The sequence below is a fragment of the Anopheles maculipalpis genome, chromosome 2RL, assembly GCF_943734695.1.
Source record: "Anopheles maculipalpis chromosome 2RL, idAnoMacuDA_375_x, whole genome shotgun sequence".
NCBI classification, from domain to species: domain Eukaryota; kingdom Metazoa; phylum Arthropoda; class Insecta; order Diptera; family Culicidae; genus Anopheles; species Anopheles maculipalpis.
In genome coordinates, this window is record NC_064871.1 from 67,343,877 (window position 1) to 67,362,426 (window position 18,550).

The following is an 18,550-nucleotide window of genomic DNA, read 5'->3' on the forward strand; positions in this document are numbered from 1 at the left end:
ATACACTGATGACATAGAAATCATAAGTTTGAATGACTCTCATGTCGCATAGATTTACCTAAGATTCGAGCCAAACCAAATGACCGAGGTGAAAACCAAAATGATGGAGGCACCTCCAGCGACCTTGCTAACAATAACTAACTCCGTAGAAGTGATTTACAGCACGGTGGTCGCACCTATGAAAACTTCACCTATCCTTGGAGAAAAGCTAGTACCTTCAATAACTTCTTCTATTTGTTCTTGTCTGAACAACCTACTAGGTCCTCGAAGGGCTTACTAGACTTGTTGATGATACGTACTTGGATAGTCAGTCCTCACTACGGGGGAACGATCCGCAAGGGATTTGATTTCAATCCTACATTGGGAAGATCGACGACGTTGTTCGACAACGTAAATCTTAATTTATTCACAATGGTGCAGATTGTCAGTCGGCCAAACTGCCACGCTGGAACTGTATAGCTTTTATAGCCGCAGTGCTTGAATGTGCCTCACTTCCTAAATTGACGAATTCCTATAAGTTTGTTGTAGCGGAGCATGAATGCTCAGAAGGATATTCGGTGTCTTCCAGGACGGCCAGGATATTGGATTTTGGGCGTGATCAAGGAACGTTGCAGCAGGCCTAGATCGTGTAGCGGCTTTAGTTAATGTAAATAAGTAAATTAAGCGAAGGAAACTATAAACGGCGGACCGATCCCACTTGTGCTTTTAGAGCCTAGAACCACAAAAGAGCTGGAAGCTTTTGTAGCGCTTTACGGATGGCCAAACATGTCTGAAAACGTGCAAGAAAGGGTGTTGATAAATGTTTATTCATTGTTCAGAACATGGCAATCACTACAAACTGCCCGATTGAGCAGTGGCTACAAAATAGATACATATACAAGTATTAAAACAATCTCACAGTCAAACCCACAACATCACGCCACATCACCAACAAAATCAAACCAACCATGCAACCAACTCGGCTAAAGGATTTCATATCGGGTTAGGACTGGCCGCATCATAGTTCTTGAGCACGGTCGATGTCGGTGACGGTGTTTGGCTCACATCGGGACTGCTGCCGAACAGGCTCGGGCTACTGATGGTCAGCTTGGGATAGCTATCGATCGGTTGGAACTCGCAAGTTTTCGGAAGTTGCTGTCGAGGTAAGCTGTTTCGGCAGCAGGGATGCCCTGATGTTGGTTGCTTATCGTCCCGCACCGGATGGTTGTTTGTATCGCTGTCCGTTAGCTCCTGCCCGGGATGATGCACCGGAACGCGTATTCCCCACAGCTCGGTTACCTTCCTTCTGTTCCACTGAGACTGCTGACTTTCCTGATTGCTGTTTGCTGGCTCCAGTTGTGGATGGGGCCGGTGCTGTTGCTGCTGCTGTTGGTGGTACTGGCGCGGCGGCGGATGATGCGGATGGGGCTGCGGGGGCAGATACTTGAGTGGGCGATTGTGCGGCGACTGGTGCTGTGGTGGCTGTAGGTGGTGGTGCTGGATTTGATGCTGCTGGTGCTGGTGCAACAGGTTGTTGGAGTGTGCCGGTTCCGGTGGCGTAGCTGGATTCATCATAAACTTGCTCAGGGGCGTACTGCTGTGCATCATATGACTGTTGATAGCCCTGGTACTGCTGCTGGTCATAGACCTGTTGCTGCTGTTGGTCATACTGTTCTGCATACCCTTCGTACTGCTGCTGATCGGTGTACTGCTGTTGCGAGGGATCATATCCGACTGTAGATTGATCGTCCAGCGCCGAGTACTGTTGCTGTTCTCCCGATTGATATGCGAACTCTCCGTACTGTTGTTGCTGGGCGGTGTATTGTGCTGTGGCAGGATCAATGGCGTCTTGTGCTGTACCATATTGCTGGGATCCTGCCAACGACTGCATCGATTGCCTTGAGGCTCTCTGATCAGCCACGGATTCGCGCGACAATCTTCCACTGCTTCCCGATGTTGCACCACCTCCGGCGCTGTCCGGTTTAGTGGAATCGCTGGTTCGTGACAGACGCTCCGGTTCCACAGTACGTCCATACTCCGACTCCTTTGAAACACCTCCGGACCGCACTCCATCTTCGTTGGTGACCGAGGAGCGCGATAGCCGGGACTCGCTGCGCTTGGGGTCAACGTAGTCGGCGACGGAATTGTTTCGCGACAGTTCGGGCGGTTGTTTCGGTTGGGCGTACTGCTGTCGATCGGATGTACGCGACTCTGGTCGGGATGATTTACCACCAGTATTTCCGTACTGTCGTCCAGTTCCAACACCTCCGCCGGTTGCCGCATCATCGAAGGTGTCCGAGCTGGGTGGCACAGTTCTACCGTTGCCGCCTGTCTGTGGGGCGTAGCGTGCGGCAGTACTTCCGGGGCGTGATCCGGAGTTAATGGCTGTTTGGAAAGTTTGACAAACAATACATTAATAGATATTCGTGACGATCAACCCGGTTGGACGGTGAACTACAATGAACAAGGGGAAAAAGGGGCTATGAACGAGAGGGAGAGGGAGAGCTCCACCAACCACGACACGTATTTGCCTGCGGTGCAACGAAAAGCGAGGTCAGTGGCGTGTCTTGGGGGAAATGTCTGTGCCACGAAACGCAAACGGCCGCACTTCTTGCGTGAGAACTGTTGAAAGTTTGTGCAAGAATCATAATGCCTCTGTGAGGGTGAGGACTGACTATTGCCTGTTCGCGGTGATTAGGAACATTTTCGACAAACAATAAGTGTAGCCCAAAGCGTAAGAATTATGCTAATAAATTTGCAGAACCAAATGCGAGCAAAGCGACTACACGCGTCCCACGTTCCCATGGCCGGTGCAGGTGAGAATGGGAACTTCTGGAACGCTGGAATAGAGTTGCCAGTAATCATGCGTGTCTGTCTGTCTGTATGCGCGTGAGTGCTTCTATGTGACCAAACTGAAGCAATATTGGCCGTAACTTCCTACGCGGCGGATGTTTTGTTAAACAATTTCTGTGCAGTACCTTCGTAACTGTTCACATCGTCACGCACAATCGATTGGTTCGGGGAAGGGCTTGTGTATGCAGCGGCAGCACTTGCATCAGGCAGCACACTAGAGCCAGGGTAGCTGCCAGTATCAGGCTGATTGTACAGCGTAGCCTGCAGATCGTTTGTATAGCGATTGTCATCCATTGTGGGATTTGTCGAAGCGTACTGATTAGTTTCGTGACTAGCGGTGGCAGAAGGATTGGTAGTATTAATATGTTTTGAGAGAAATTCTAAGTTTTCCTGCAGATAATCTATCTCCTGCCTGGGGTGCATCACAATCGCAGACGCAAGTTTTGTTTAAGATGGGAAAGAGAAAGAGAGAAGAGAAAAAATGGAGAGTTAGAGGGTTTTCCGCCCATATATACCGTACCTGATCGTGTTGGGCCATCGCGGAATCGTCGTTCACCGGTTCGCGAAGATCGCCACCGGAACTCGCCACACTAGACTTCCGAAATGCGGGACTGATCTGTTTATAGTTATGCCAGATTTGCTTCAACCGTTCCATCAGTTCGGAATTCGTTTGGCGCAGTTCCCGCTTTTCCTCTCTACACGGTTACGGAGGATTTCAACACATCGGGAGGCCAAACGAAAAAAAAAAAACGGGCAATAAGGGCATGAAACGAAACGATAAAAGCGACCAAATAATGAGTGATTATGTAGCTACAAAACCTAACAAAGTTACCAAGTAATCGTTAGTCGGATATGTACAAAACTCGAAAAGAACTCAAGTAAAGGAAGGCGTGCGTGAAACGGCTAATTGCATTGGGTAGGTTGTACACGGAAGCTTGTTGAAACATACGTACTATAGCTTCCAAATAGACCCTAGTAGACACAACACTAGGAAATGAAGCACTGCAAGATGTTAATACGTTAATGCTGTCGCTGTCGCTTAAGGGGTGCTGCTCTTAGGACACTGCGTCACGCTGGTCATCAACGGAGCTATCGTTTGCGGTAGCTCGGCGACCAATGCGCACATTGACGTCGATCTTAATAGGGTTCGTTGGACGTTCGCATGGTACAACCCCGTCGCTCCACGTGTTCCCTTTGCCATCGGTTTGTTTCGCAAAGGGACGCGAGCAGGGGTGAGTAATGCTGTTGTTGCCGCAGGAGGACTTTTCCACAAACTGATGGTGATGAATCCGGGATGTTTTGGGGCTGTCCGACGGGTGATTCTCGCCGTTCTGGTTCGTGGTCCGCTGTTGTGTGGAAGCTAGGATGGCGTTGTTGGCAGTGTTCGTAGAATGAGTTAGTATCCGTGAAACGTACCCGTTTCCTTCGCTCGCGCCTGGCGCATAACAGACGCACGCGGTAGCCCAAAGAGGTGCAGCGAACAGTTCAATGGGATGAACATGAAGATGATGGAGGAGCATGGTGAATGGAGGATCTGGTGTTAGTAAGGTGATACCAACCGCGTGCACAAACCAAACGAAAAACTTTGCAACAACACAACTTTCGAGGGTAATAAGGCTCTGGTGGTGCGATTAACCGAGGTACAAGACGAGCACGTGCTCATGCCAGTTATATGAGAGATGATCGATCGTTAATTTATCTTTAGTCGCTTCCAAAAACTTGCAAAATGCAATTTTTACTGCACGTAATCATTACAGCTATAATATTTCTAAATCGAAAACTACAAAAACTTTGTTTCCGTGTGGTTAAAACTAAACGAAACCAAATGTTAGGCAAACGAACACATTACAAACACAAATCAAACAGGTTCAAACGATAATTCACAATCACAAGGGTATGTTCAAGTACTTATGCTTCTGTGTGGTGTCCTCTAACTTATGCGTCAAGCTTTTGCATTCTGCAGTTAGTTTTTCCATGAGCTGTTTTTGATCTTGTATCATGCCCTCGAGTTCGGAAACGGTGTTGGCTGGAACGGGTGGATGGCAATTGTGTACCGGAAAGAAAGAGAGAGAGAGAGCGGAGAAAGAAGAACATTTTGGTTTTTGAGCGTGGTTCGGAATGCAAAACATTGGATTCGTGTAGGATTCGTTTCGCGGAGTCTCCCAGTCGAAACCTAACAGTAAAGGCGAATGATCGGCGCCAGTTTGTTTGGCAACGCGTGCATCTTGCTTCCATAACTAGCCGTTGTACCCTTGCAATTTTAAAATAGCTCATGGATAAACTATTGAGAACGACCCTTCTTCGTAACCGTCTAATCAGTTTGTAAAATATATTGCCTGTAACGTGAAGCAGCTGCATGTGCAAGCCCGCTCATTCTGCAGGTTGCACATCCAACGTTTCGCGCACAGATATTGGCAGATACCACAATTCGAACTCACACGTACAGGGCGTGATTAATTTGGCTAGCAAAATTATAAGTAAGCAAGAGAGATAGAGGTAGCGTGCAAGCGTCGATATTAGTAGTTTTGAGGTGTGATAACAGAACACATAGGATTAAGTAATGCAATCATCATCTGCGAACAAACACTCACAGGCGAAACAGAAGCAGCAAAGGTTAAGAGCAAACGTTTCCAACTAGAACAACTCACAAGAAACATGGCTCATGAATGGGGTGAGTGCATGGATTTGATTGCAAACGATACACAGAAAACAATAGATGTACACGCGAAACAATGACCGATGGCGTTCATGCTGCACCGATTGTAACCGAAGTGGATTGTGTGAGTTTTTGGGTTTCAATAGCTTACCCATAGCGTGTTTAATTAGCTCGAATCAGCATTGGACACAGTGAAGAGGTACCAAAACCGTGTACATAGGCTTTACTTACTGTGTTTAGCCTCCATGTCGGATATGATTTTTGCCAGCTCTTTGGAGGGTCGAGTCTCTCTGTTGAGCTCTCCAAGGGTTAGCTACAACGAAATGAGGATGATCGTTGGTTACAAACGTTAGAAGGTAATTTTTTTTTGTTGCCATTGGTGATCCTCAACATACTTCCTTCTCCAACGACGCTACATCATCGGCAAGTTTAAGGTTTTCTCGCTTCGAGTGTAGCAAGTCAGCATCGGCACGATCGAGCCGCTGACGGAGGGACGTAATTTCAGCATTCAGGCGCGACACCTCCACCTTTGATTGACGTTCGGCACGCTCCAGTTGGAGCCTTTTGAGTTGGAAACAAAAATACAAACGGATCATTGCATGCAGTGCCCACAGAAACGGACCCTTCCTACCTCAGCGAAGTAATCTCCTGCTCGAGCGACTGCTTTTCTGCGCACGCTTGGTTCAGATCGGACATAAAGATGGCCGACTTGTTCTTCAGCTCCATCTTTAGCTCATCGATCTGGGAGTTTTTTTGATTCAGCTCTCGCTTGTAGTCAGACTCGATGCGCTTCATACGTTCCACCTCCAGCTGCAGCTTGGTCGCGTGTTCCCACTGGCTGCTAAGGTCTCCACCCAGTTGATCCACGTGGTAGGTATAGCGCCGCTCGGCACTGGCACGCTCGTCCGCAATTCGTTTAGCCATCTCGTGCTGCACTTCGCGCACACGCTCGTGCTGACGTTCAAGTTCATCCTGTAAAGCACGAGAAGATGACGCATGCATGATGATTTGGTCTCCCAACCGTTTCTGCTCATTTGAATGTACGTCATACCTTCAAGCGGCGAATTTCAATCTCGGCCTGATTGCGCTCGAAAGCTACCTGCTCGATCATGTCACGGCTGCGTTGCGATTTGCTGAAATTGCACGCCTCCGTATCCTTCAGCTGGTCGATCGAAAGCTGCAGCTTGCGGACCGTTTCTTCTAGGTTTTGTTTGTCGCTGTAAACGTGACAAAGGTGCAATGTTTCAAGCTGGAGAGTTTGCTCTCAATCGATGTGCAAGCAGATGATCACTTACCGCTGAAGATTCTCCACCTGCTTCCGGTAGGCATCGGCGTTTCCTCCGTCACTCGCACCGTGCAACAGTTTGCGCTTGTTCTCCTCATTCTCATTGAACAGCTTCTTTAGATCGATCTGTGACTGTGCCAGCTGGGCCTCGAGCTCGCTGATACGTGACTCGAAAACAATGCTCGGACCGGACAGTGGTCCCTTACCCTTTCCACGGTCCGCATAATCCACATCCTCGCTTTCGGATGAATCGAGCTGATATAAAGCCTTGGATCGGGACCGATCGGTGAGAGCTTCGTTCTCCGTGACTACCTCCTTCACCTTCTTCAGTAGGGTTGAAAGCTCTTCCTGTAATCAGATGCATTTTACAATTTTATATTATTAATGATTTGTTCTTATTTTATTTTTAGAGCAGCAAAACTAACCCTGCAGTATTGCGATTCACGTTCCAGCTGCTCAATGTAGCTTTCTTGTTTTTCAATAAATCCCAAAAGTTCTGGCGGAGGTTGCGCTACCTCAAGGCTCTGTGAGGGATGCACTGTGGAAAGGAAAATGCTCCGTTAGGGAGAGTTTTCTAGCTTTCGCTACCAACTTCCTACCTGTAGATGGAACTGGATGCAAGCTAGTATTGGAAAGGGCCGGTTTCAGTGGCCCAACGGCAGCATCCTTGTTCAGAAAGCTGTATCTACGACCGAGCGTGCTTCCGTACCGGGCAACGGCGGTCGATGGAAAGTATTTGGACACCTCCGTTATGGAGGGTCGTTCCACAACCGATTGGCTGTCGGACACTTCCGATTTACCATCGTCAACGCTGCGATAGTAAAAGGAGGTGGCTGCCTTGGTCGGTTCGTAGGCTTCGGTCAGTAGGAACTTCAAACGGTTCACAGCCTCGCGGTACGCGTAATCGGTGAAATCGAACGTTTTTTTCTTGTAGAGCGGTGTGTCAATTTTTTCGGTGGACGTTTTCCTGTGGCACGGCAAACATAAAGAGGAAAATTAAGGCCCGTTTTTTTTTGTAACCAGCCATCGCCACAAATTGTATGTATCTGATGACTAGAAGAACGTTTTGTAAATGGGCAATGTTTGATTAGATTTATTACTCTGAATCCATTGTTTGAGGATTTATTTTAAAAGCACTGCACTTTTGTCACTTTTTTGTGATATTTTTAACTAAAAATCACTATTGCTATGGGCATCTTTAGCAGAACACTTTACAACACAGTGATTGTCACATTACTTCTGAAGGAAAATGAACGCTTCTGTTTGGCTAGCGTAAACAATGATCGCCATGGCGTTGGTTGCCCCGAACAACGCAAGTGTACACGCTTGCGCCTGGTTTCGTTACTGCGTAGCATGCGATCCTCACTGCTTGAACCGTTTTTAATTGAGGGAAAGTTGTTGCGCGCTGTAGAACGCGTAAACTATTTTACGGACTGTTTCTAAATTTTGCCCAAGAGAAGGCCCATTGCGACAAACTTCATGATGAGTTCACCATTTAGAAATAATCAACGTTGCGGTGTTTAAGTTCATTTTATATTTTTGAAGAATATTTCGAACATTACCTTCGTTATTGGTATGTCTGACATTAGTCTGACAAGACATTATTGTAATCACCGAATGCATAAATTACGTTGCAAAATGTACAGAAAATGTTAAATAGCCAAATGAAATATTACTTTTTGCAGTGTATCGATCGTAAAAATATAATCAATATCAATTTTGTACAACTTAAGAAATTCATTATAACAGGCGTGGCAATAAACTATTGACAAGGACAAATTTTCACAACCTTTTTATGCCAAAATATTCACTTAAGCTACACATCAACTACATGATTTCTTTTGGGAAGTATACCTCAATACAGTATACTTTTAAGTGATAATGTACGTGACACTGATCCTCAGTTAAAGTGCAAAAATAGAGTCCAAAACCACCAATAGGACATGGTATAATTTCTACACGACTCAAACAGTTAAACTCCATCACAGTATTACAGTCCATAAGAAAGTTCACACAATCAACACGTATCATATCTGCATATTCTGCTTGCCTTAGCTTTGGTTTCTTCGCTTTGGACAGTATGACATCCTTGTCGAATGCACTCTTTGACCGCAATCCCGCGGATGAGGAACTGTATCCTTTGCTGCCGAGGTAGGTGAGTGAAGAGTATGGCTTTGAGCCATACCCCAAGTATCCGAGTGAATCCGCAGTATTTAACCCGTATCCAGTTTTCATTATATGTATGTGTCGTGTACTATCTTTTAGAACAATCCACGGAACTTATCACTTTCTGCAATAGGTATCCGAACCTATCGAGACAATCTTCGCGACGTACCGGAACTGAAGAACCCGTGGACAAGACGTCTCAGCCTTTTATAGGTACCAACCGGTAGCGAAACCGCACGGAAAATCTTACACCACTACTATCCTTTTGCGTACACCCGCCTTGCCCAAATCAACAAAGTCCTTAGCAACAGACAATCGCTTGCGACCAGCATTCGTCGTTTTCCATCGATCGTACCGAGCGTAGCTCTATTTGGTGGAATTTCCTTTACCCATGGTGGCAAAAATTCCTTCAGACCCTTGTCAACTGGGGATGCGACGATCGACGACAGGTTCTTCTGTTCGGTCGGTTAACGCTGGCGCGGAAAAGCTTTGCCGGAATGATTAATCATCGTTGCGTGCATGGTTAGCATAAACTCTACTGCATGGATCGAAAGTTTCGGGACAGCGGCATTAGGGGTAGGAGCTTTTATGATAAACAAATTTTGGCACAAAATTTATATGTCGCTACCAAACGGGGGTCGGGAAAGCTTACAGTGAACTTACTGCTAAGTTCTAGCGGTGTGGATCGATTTTATGTTTTATTGTTTTTTATTCCTATTTTTGTTAATGCTCAATAAGAACCGTGGAAAGCGCGCATTTATGTGAAATTGTGAATTTTCATCGTTTGTTTTTTTAGTTTTCAATTGAAGTCGCATTTAAATGGCATAATTTGACGAGGAAATAACCTCAACTTGAAAGGAGCGTAACCAAAATAACATCATTTCATGTTCTAATAATAAATGGGAATTTTAGAATTTTCAAAAAAAGCATTTAAATAATATAAAATAAATATTTATGTAGATTATATGCATCTCTTGTCCGTCACCTAAGTGGTGGAATTGGTATGAGAGATTCAAAGCATCTACAGTGACCACCAATAAAATAAGACCACCAACTATAGCACAGCAGGTAAAAATGAGATTGTGAAGCCAATTTTCAACGAATCTAATTAGCTTTTTCTTTGTAAAATTTAGTTTAACAATTTGAAATCACTTGACAATACGGCACTGGACCGTCATATTCAATTGTAAAATAATTTGAAATCACGTTCCTATTTTTGGATAAAAACATGAAATTGACTATTATTTGCTGTTTTCGATTCTGATCATGGCTAAAACACTTAAAAAGACCATTTAAAAGACCATTCATGAATTTTAAAGTTCAAACAAAAATTCTTTATAATTCTTCTTTCTCCCATTTTTTAACTCTACGGTTGATCAGTTCAGGTTATAAAAAGTTAGATTTGTTTTTGTTTCAAACATACACAAAACATATTTTGAAATTTTACTTTTAAGATTTTTTTATTATTACACTACACTATCATTAAAAACGGTAAGCCGTAATACTAGAATATAAATTATTAAAAATCCTTAATGAACTTTTAGACAAAAACAAAGATGCTCTAGATGAGTGATGTCAAACTCATTTTGGTTTGCGGGCCGGTTTGCTAACAAAAATGATCTTACGGGCCAACTCTAAAAATATCACTTATATTATCAGTAACAGTAAAGAACTTTAAAATTATATTTTTCTGTATGTAAATGTTAAACATTATAAATTTCCTGATTTTCCTGACACCTGCTTTCTCTTATCTTTAACTAACTTTTGAATATTAGGCTTCATTGTGTGGGTGCAAGCAACTTTTAATACACTATTGAGATGATTTTGTGATAATCTGGAACGCATTTTGTTTCAATTTTATTCATTTCCAAAAGAAGCTGCTCGCAAACATATGTATGTTGTACCAAATATTAAAAAAAAATTACCAGTTAGTTCAGATAAATGAGCATATTTTGGTACCAAATACGGGAAAAATTGATGCACGTCAAGTAAAATAAATTTATCTTTAAGGTTTAAGGTATCACTTTGCAAATCTATGAGTTCTAGTTGATATTTTTCTGGAAAAATTGAGGGATCTTTTTGGAACGGTGAATGAATAATACTGAACTCTACTTTAAGTTTTTTAAATATTTCATATCTCTTTTCAAACTCTATAGTCAGCTTATTAATTATCCCTATGGAACCGCTCACGGTCCCGCGCCGTTGTCTGCCAATCCCGGTCTTGATGGCGGATGATTCCACGCCATCCTCCCACCTCAATCTAGGCCTACCACGGCTCCTCTGTCCGTGTGGACGACCTAGAAGGACTTTCTGAGCTGGGTCGTCCGGTGCCATGTGTATAACACGGCCAGCCCGTCAGAGCCTGGCGAGCCTAATTCGCTGCACGACGGTGAGGTCGTCGTAAAGTTCGTACAGCTCATCGTTGTACCGGCCCCATTGTCCTTACACATACGGGGTCAACGATCCTTCTGAGAATCTTCCTCTCGAACGCGGCTAAGAGGACTTCGTCTGTTTTGGCCAGGGTCCATGTCTCAGAGGAGTATGTGAGTACTGGGACTATAAAGGTACGGTACAGTCCCAGTTTCGACCGTCGTGATAGGTTTTTTTTGAGGTGAGATGTTTCCTCAGGCTGTAAAATAACCTCCTGGCTGCCAGCATCCTAGCACGCAACTCCGTCTTGTTTCTGGTGCTGACTTTTGACCCGAGGTAGGTGAAGTTTTGGCCGACTTCAAATTTGCAGTCACCTATCCGTACATCACCCCCAAGTAGTTCCGGATTTCTTAGTGGGGCCGCTGATGGTGCCACCATAAATTTGGTCTTTGCCTCGTTAATCTGCAACCTCGATCCTTAGGTAGGCCTCTACTACCTGGGAGAGCCGCAGACCAATGACGTCTATATCATCAGCGTATGCCAGGATCTGGGTTGACTTATAGAAGATGGTTCCCGATGTCTCCACCTTCGAGTCACGGATGGCCCTCTCTAGCGCCAAGTTGAATAGAAGACAGGCAAGTCCATCTCCCTGACGCAGGCCTTTGGTAGTAGCAAGTATCGAGATCAGATTTTTGAAAATCGGACGTAAATTTTATGACATAAGTCTTTTATTATTGGCGATCACTGTTCATATGAATTTAAAAAATAGTCAGTCGTCTGGATTTATTTATTTTATGAAAATTTTGTATTGTAGGTATTTAATAAAAAATTTAGTATCATTTTTGTGTAACCAACTAAACGACTTCATAATACATTTTTAAATAAACAAACTCGATTCTGTTGTATGGTAAAAATTACATTAAAAACCATGTTCACATTAGAGAATATATTTATTTTACTTTTTTCTGCTTGTCATCAAGCACTTTATGTATACGATCACCTTTAGCTTGAGTCGCTGTCGGTCACAATGTGTATATTATTACTGCAGTCACTCCCTCGCTTTTGCCCATTCAAATACTACTTTATATCGATGAAACTACCCATAAACAACGTGAACTGTATGCCGATAGCACATATCACTTGGAACAGACTGCGTGTGTCGAAAAATGCGAGGTTTCTCATGCGTGTGCCGCCTTACGTGAGTGTAATAAAGTCATAAAAACGAAGTACATATTCTAAAGAGAAGCTTTTTCCATCTATCTCCATGTGTGGTTTACGAAAAAAAAACTGCGCCATTTGCAATGATCAAGGTTATTGCTGACTTTGATGGTAGCTTTCCGAATACCGTCCACAGAGTCTAAAATTTATCGTTCCTTTTACAAGTTGCAGCCTTATTCTAGGGCTGCTGTTAAGTGGAAATTAAATCTTAACCGCCAGAATTATGTGCCATCGAGAGGGTAATATTATCCAATTCGACTGAATCTGGAATGGATTACGAAACGGCTTTTTTTTGTGTTGCCACACTTCCAATGCGAGAGGGCGTTCTAATTGGTTCAACTTCAAACGTTAGGACACGTGATAACTGTGGAACCTAAGGGTACCGCCGCAATAGGTAGACTCGGGCTCGGTATGCCATAGCTTTTATCTTTTATTTTAATTTTTATTTTTACGACACCTTCAGTACTGTTACCAACCGATGCTGCGCCCTCAGATATGCCCTTCAATCGTGAGCACAATGACGGCCGTTAAAGATTTTCTTGTGGTACACAGTCATTCATTGGCGTCGCGTCGATTCCCCTTTTTTCCGGACCGAGCGTGAGATGCCTGCAAGCGGACAGTGCGTACTCGAGTCGCAGCCACATAGTATGAATCGAGCCTCCAAACACGTCGGGACAAATCGAAAACCAATAAATAACAATCAAAACGTCACAAGCATAATGCAACCGAGCACAAGGAACGCGTTGTAACGCATTGTAATTAATCACCTTTATCCAGATGTATTACAGCGGTTACAGAGTGTTTTCGCTCTTAAACTCTCCAGGGATAGGCAACACCCGATAGCTTGGCGTCAACGGTGCTGAGTGCGTCCGGTCTCTAGACGCACCCTTTGCTAATGGCCGGTGGGGCTGGCTAATAGCCTGCCGGAATCAAGAGCCTCCCCGGTACCATGTAATTGACGCATTGTCGACATGTTCGGGTGCGTTGGTCACGGTCAACAATCGCTGGACGATCGACGCGTTCCGCTTCAACTTTACGGACAAGTTGAGCTGCGGAGTGACGCCGATGTTTGGGTAAACACTCGGACAGCAGCTGAACTGTGATTGAGTTTATCGATCGTGCTGACATTGAAAATGAAACGGTTGTTACGGATGTTTTCTTTACGACAGCACAAGACACTCCCCAGACGATCAACGTTTTTTTTTCTATTGAGATATTACAACGCTAAACGAATAATGAAAACTTAACTATTTATACCATTAACTTTAAATACGTTGAACATATTGCGTTGGTTCTGAACATCGTTTGGCCCAGCTGCTACAGTCATTCGTTATGTTTCTCCTAAACTCCAAGTTCCTGTTCAATCACCTCATCTCATGCAGTCGAGGCTTATCGGAACGTTAAAATCGCCAACAAAATAACCACACTTAAACGATCGATTATGGCCCACCAACACGCATAGCCAGCATAGCTTGAACAACCCTATCAAACGAAACCAATTTGACATTTATTGTACCGGCTAGGTGGGCCAAGAATGGTCCAATATGAACCAAACCAATAGCAAAGTTACGATCGTCCCATCCACCGTCGAAGTCGAAAACGGAAGAAAGAGCGTTTCCCGCTCGGCAGGGAGGCAAAACCGCAGAAAATATTGCACCAAATTAGTCACCCGATCGTACTACGGACCAACGCGTACTTTTGGAGCTGACGAAGCATATGGAGGAATTTAAATTATTACTTGGTGTCTTTCTGGCCTTGTCGCGCGCTGCGTTTGTGGCCGCGTATGCTCACGGGTAGCATTACATTATCGGCCAAAGAACCGCACGAGAAGGAAGGAATTTGGGATTATAAAGCGTCAGACCAGATCAATTTGCTTTGACGCCAACACACTTTCAAAGGCGGGCAAAAGAAGGAACTGTTTTTGTTTGTTTTTATTTCTGTTATTGAATCGTTCGATGGAGGTTTTCCGCACTCTTGCATGATTTTCGGGTCAACCGTGGGTTTGTCTGTTCCCCTTTAGCAGAATCTAGAAAATGGTTCCATATGCACGCAATTCCAGAATGTTGTATCCACTATCAAGCACACCAGACCATAGTCGCGTTGATTGAAGGTATGGCATTAGTAGGCGACAACGCCCCGTCAACCATTTGAAGGTTGCGCAAAGTCGTCGGCAAAAGTTTTTTCAATATCTCGCATTAACTTCCCAATTCTTTTGGGAGTGAAGAAAACTATGGAGTGAAGTTCTTCTACAAGGGGTAAGATAGAATATGCTAAAAGTAAATGGCAAAGGTAAACAAACTTACCCGGCTGTCCGCTTTTTGTTGGTTTGAAGATTGAGAAATGGAGGGTTCCAGGATGTAAAAGTAGGTTAAAAGGTAAGCAGAACAGAATGTAGGACCACTAGTAAGTGTGGTTGCATGGTGTAAGAAATGAGGCCGTGGAGTATTGGACTACGGAACATGATAAAGTGCACTAAAACTCGACTGACACCAAGAAAAAAGTGTACAAAAGAAAACTTTAAAGGCAGAAAAAAATTATGTGAAGCTCATGGTGCTTTCATGGAATTAGATGTGTTTATCAACTCACTTATGAATGCATTTTTGTTTAATTATTTATCTTTATTTTACAATTGATTATGACGGTCCAGTGCCGTATTGTCAACACCGCTTGTGTTGAATGAATTTTACAATCTTATTAGTAAGGCATTTCCTCCTTATTCTTTGCCTTATCCCGGGCATACTCGGTTGTGGGTGGTTGTGGTGATGGTGATGATGATGATGATGATGATGTATTCGTTGATGATGTGCGTTTTGATGATCCGTTTCTATTGTTGTGGCTATTGTTTTGATGGTGGTTGGTTACATCCGACATCCGGCTAATGTGGTATTGTGTCCGTTCTATTGTTGACTTTTGTGGCTTGGTCTCGACAGCAACAAACAAATAAACATTGTTAAGACAGCAACATTTATTTGTCTGCGTACCGTGTCTCCAGTGCAGTCCAGCAACGTCCAATCAAAGGATGATCGACAAGCTCTATCCCGCAGCAGCGAAAGCGACTTCACTACTCTCGAGACTGAACCCGCCAAACACGCTGAACCCGACGCCAATGCTGTCAAACTCAATGTGTCAAAGCTGGACTGGAGTGGAGAACACTGTACTTAGAACAACGCCAGCCTCCCTTTGACGGCAGTGTTGGAATCGCCCTCGAGTGCTGTTGTCCAGTCATCGGATCACCCGTGGCACTACAAAAAATACACTTAAGACGTAGACAACAAAACATTTAACAAAAAAAGAATGGTGAAATACGAATAAGGATTGAAAGGATACTTGGGATGTGGAATCATAGGACAAGACCGTTGTCTCTGGCGAATCGGAAGATGATCCTCATGTAGGGGAGGTCACTGGTGGCCAACACTTCTCTAATTTCTGTACCCGGTCGTCTGCCGATATCCCCGACTGCGCTCAACAAGGAGGGTCTTGTGGTTTTAAATTCCACGCAGGACCACAGAAGGTGATCCACATCGTGGAATCCGTCACCGCAGCCACATACTTTTGTCTGAGCCAGAGTTATACGCTGTAGATGAGCATTCAACGCAAAATGATTCGACATCAGTCGAGACATCATCCGTATGAACGCCCGGTCCACAGAGAGCCCATCGAACCAAGGCCGCAGGGACACTTGCGGAGAGATCGAGAAGAGAAAACGCCCGAGTTCATCCGCCTCCCACATGCTCTGCCAGCGAGACAGGAAAAGTTGCTGTGGGAAACGAAGGAACTCCTGGGCCGAGATAGGTCGGTCGTAAAAAGCGCCTTCTTGGACGCCTGTTTTGGCCAGTGAGTCTGCCTTTTCATCACCGGGAATTCCACAATGAGAAGGGACCCAAATTAACGAGATCCTAAACGCATTATCGAACATTGAGTCAAGCAGTTCAATGATTTTGATGGTAAGGAAGTCCTGACTCTTAACAGCCTTCGGAGATCTCAGTGCTTCAATAGCACTAAGGCTATCAGTGAATATGAAGTACTGGTGCGAAGTTCTCGCTGCTATCATCAATAGTGCGTACAAGATTGCGGCTAACTCTGCGGTGTAAACGTTACGTGGCTGCCTCAATTTGAAAAATGCTTCGGTGGACTCGTTAAAAACACCGAAGCCAGTGCCCTCCTCTGAGATTGATCCATAAGTGTAGTACTGGCTTATTTCGTCTAAATAACCATACTTATTCATGAAAATACCCGGAACTACCCTCGGGCGAAGATTTTTAGGTATAGTCTTAATTTCCTCGCGCATTGAGGAATTGTTGAAAGGGAACTGTAGTTCTCAGGAAGAGCAGCACGATTTAATGCCTGTGGAGCGCTAGGATGCACTTGTAGGGCAACAAAATCTTCATAAATCTTGAGGATTTTGCTCTTAGAAACTGTCTCTAGAAGCGCTTCAAAATTTTCTATTATCAAGGGATTTGATACTGAACAATGGACTAGAAGGCGAAGCGACAGCATTTCAAAACGTAGTTTGAGCGGCATCACTCCGGTCATCACTTCTAGAGACATGTTGTGTGTGGATTTCATGCTCCCTAGTGCGAGTCTAAGACATCGGTACTGTAGCCTTTCAAGCTTGAGTATCAACGTATTGGATGCCCAATGGAAGCATATGCTTCCATATTCCAATACGGATAGTACCGTTGTCTTATACAGTCTCAGGACGTCTGATGGATGTGCGCCCCACCAGAATCCTGTGACTGTCCTTAGAAAGTTGATTCTCTTACTGCATTTTTGTACCAGATGGGTGAAATGAGTACTCCAGTTTAGCCTTGAATTAAACCATACACCAAGGTATCGAAAATTGTTGGATGTTGATATCTTTTCACCATATAAAAAGACATCAATTTTCGGGTCATATAGTCTTTTCTCCCTGTTTTTTCCCGTGTCGCTAAAAGGAGAAAAGACTACCATCTCGATTTTCGTAGCAGAGAACTTGATACCAAGGTTTTCAGACCATTCGAAAAGATTATCCAGAGTGGTTTGTAGAGCCAGTTGTATTTCATTCGCGTCTCTGCTTGCAACAGATATAACGCAGTCGTCTGCAAATTGTCTAAGACTGCAGTTTGGCGCTAGACAAGAGTCTATCTCACTAACATAAAAGTTATACAACAGGGGGCTCAATCAGGACCCTTGTGCTAGTCCATGAAAACTGGTCCGTTTTAACTGCACGTGACCATTGTTGAAGTTCATAACTTTTTCCGACAAAAGGTTGAATAACAAGTTATTCAACTTTGGTCCCAGGCCCCAGCTTGTATGGAGAAACTGAGTCAAATGCCCCCTGTATGTCAAGGAAGATAGACCCCATGTTCTGCTTGCGTGCACGGGCAAGCTCTATTTCTGTCACCAAAAGCGCTAAGCAGTCATTAGTACCCCCGGCTTTACGAAAACCAAACTGAGTACTTGAAAGAAGGTTGTTGGTTTCCAATCATTCTTCTAACCGTAAGAGAATCATCCTTTCAAGGAGTTTCCTCAGACACGAATGTAACAATATTGGCCGATATGAATCGTGTCTTGATGGCGGTTTGAAAGGCTTCAAAATAGTGACAACTTTCACTTTTCTCCATTCTTGCTGGACGCTGTTGAACTCCAACATATTGTTGAAGATTCTTAACACCCGTTCCTTGCCCATCTCGGGAAGATTTTGCAGCAATTCGCTGCTAATCTGATAGCTCATACCATAGTGAACGGTGAGTCCATGATAGGGTCACTGCCAGGCGCATTTTGTGCAAAGTTTTGCGCAGGAACGAAGTTGGGACAAAGCTTGTGGGCAAATTCATTCAGCCACTCGCCAGAAAAGCTTTCGCTCTCGTTGGGGTTGTTGCTGTTTCGCATCCTTCTAGCCATCCTCCAAAGTGAATTAAGTGAAGCGAAAGGGTCTAGGTTATTGACATATCTACGCCAATAACCCTTTTTCTTCGCCTTCAACAGGTTTTTACACGATCTCTCCAGTCCTTTATATTTTTCATATAAAAACCTTGAGCCCG

At 44.3% G+C, this 18,550-nt stretch overlaps 2 protein-coding genes across 2 annotated transcripts in view; one reads left to right on the plus strand and one right to left on the minus strand.

Moving 5' to 3' along the window:
* The window catches only part of LOC126568810 (exportin-2), a 487,296-nt gene that overhangs the window by 40,389 nt on the left and 428,357 nt on the right, over positions 1-18,550 (plus strand). The gene's annotated exons all lie outside the window — the stretch shown is intronic.
* LOC126556498 (coiled-coil domain-containing protein 158) lies at positions 973-9,008 on the minus strand. Its single transcript, XM_050211761.1, has 11 exons — positions 8,824-9,008; positions 7,373-7,740; positions 7,199-7,311; positions 6,784-7,121; positions 6,540-6,705; positions 6,120-6,460; positions 5,884-6,049; positions 5,720-5,801; positions 4,741-4,858; positions 3,353-3,527; positions 973-2,364 (listed from the first exon to the last, which is right to left on the minus strand). The coding sequence occupies exons 1-11, from the start codon at positions 9,006-9,008 to the stop codon at positions 973-975; spliced, it is 3,444 nt and encodes a 1,147-aa protein (XP_050067718.1).

What these genes read in the sequence shown, in the direction of transcription:
- LOC126556498 (XM_050211761.1), bottom strand. Translation starts at nt 9,008, where the DNA reads ATGAAAACTGGATACGGGTTAAATACTGCGGATTCACTCGGATACTTG. An exon ending in GCATCCAGTTCCATCTACAG is followed by an intron (nt 7,312 to 7,372) that starts GTAGGAAGTTGG and finishes TCCTTTCCACAG; the next exon opens with TGCATCCCTCACAGAGCCTT. An exon ending in GTGAATCGCAATACTGCAGG is followed by an intron (nt 7,122 to 7,198) that starts GTTAGTTTTGCT and finishes ATCTGATTACAG; the next exon opens with GAAGAGCTTTCAACCCTACT.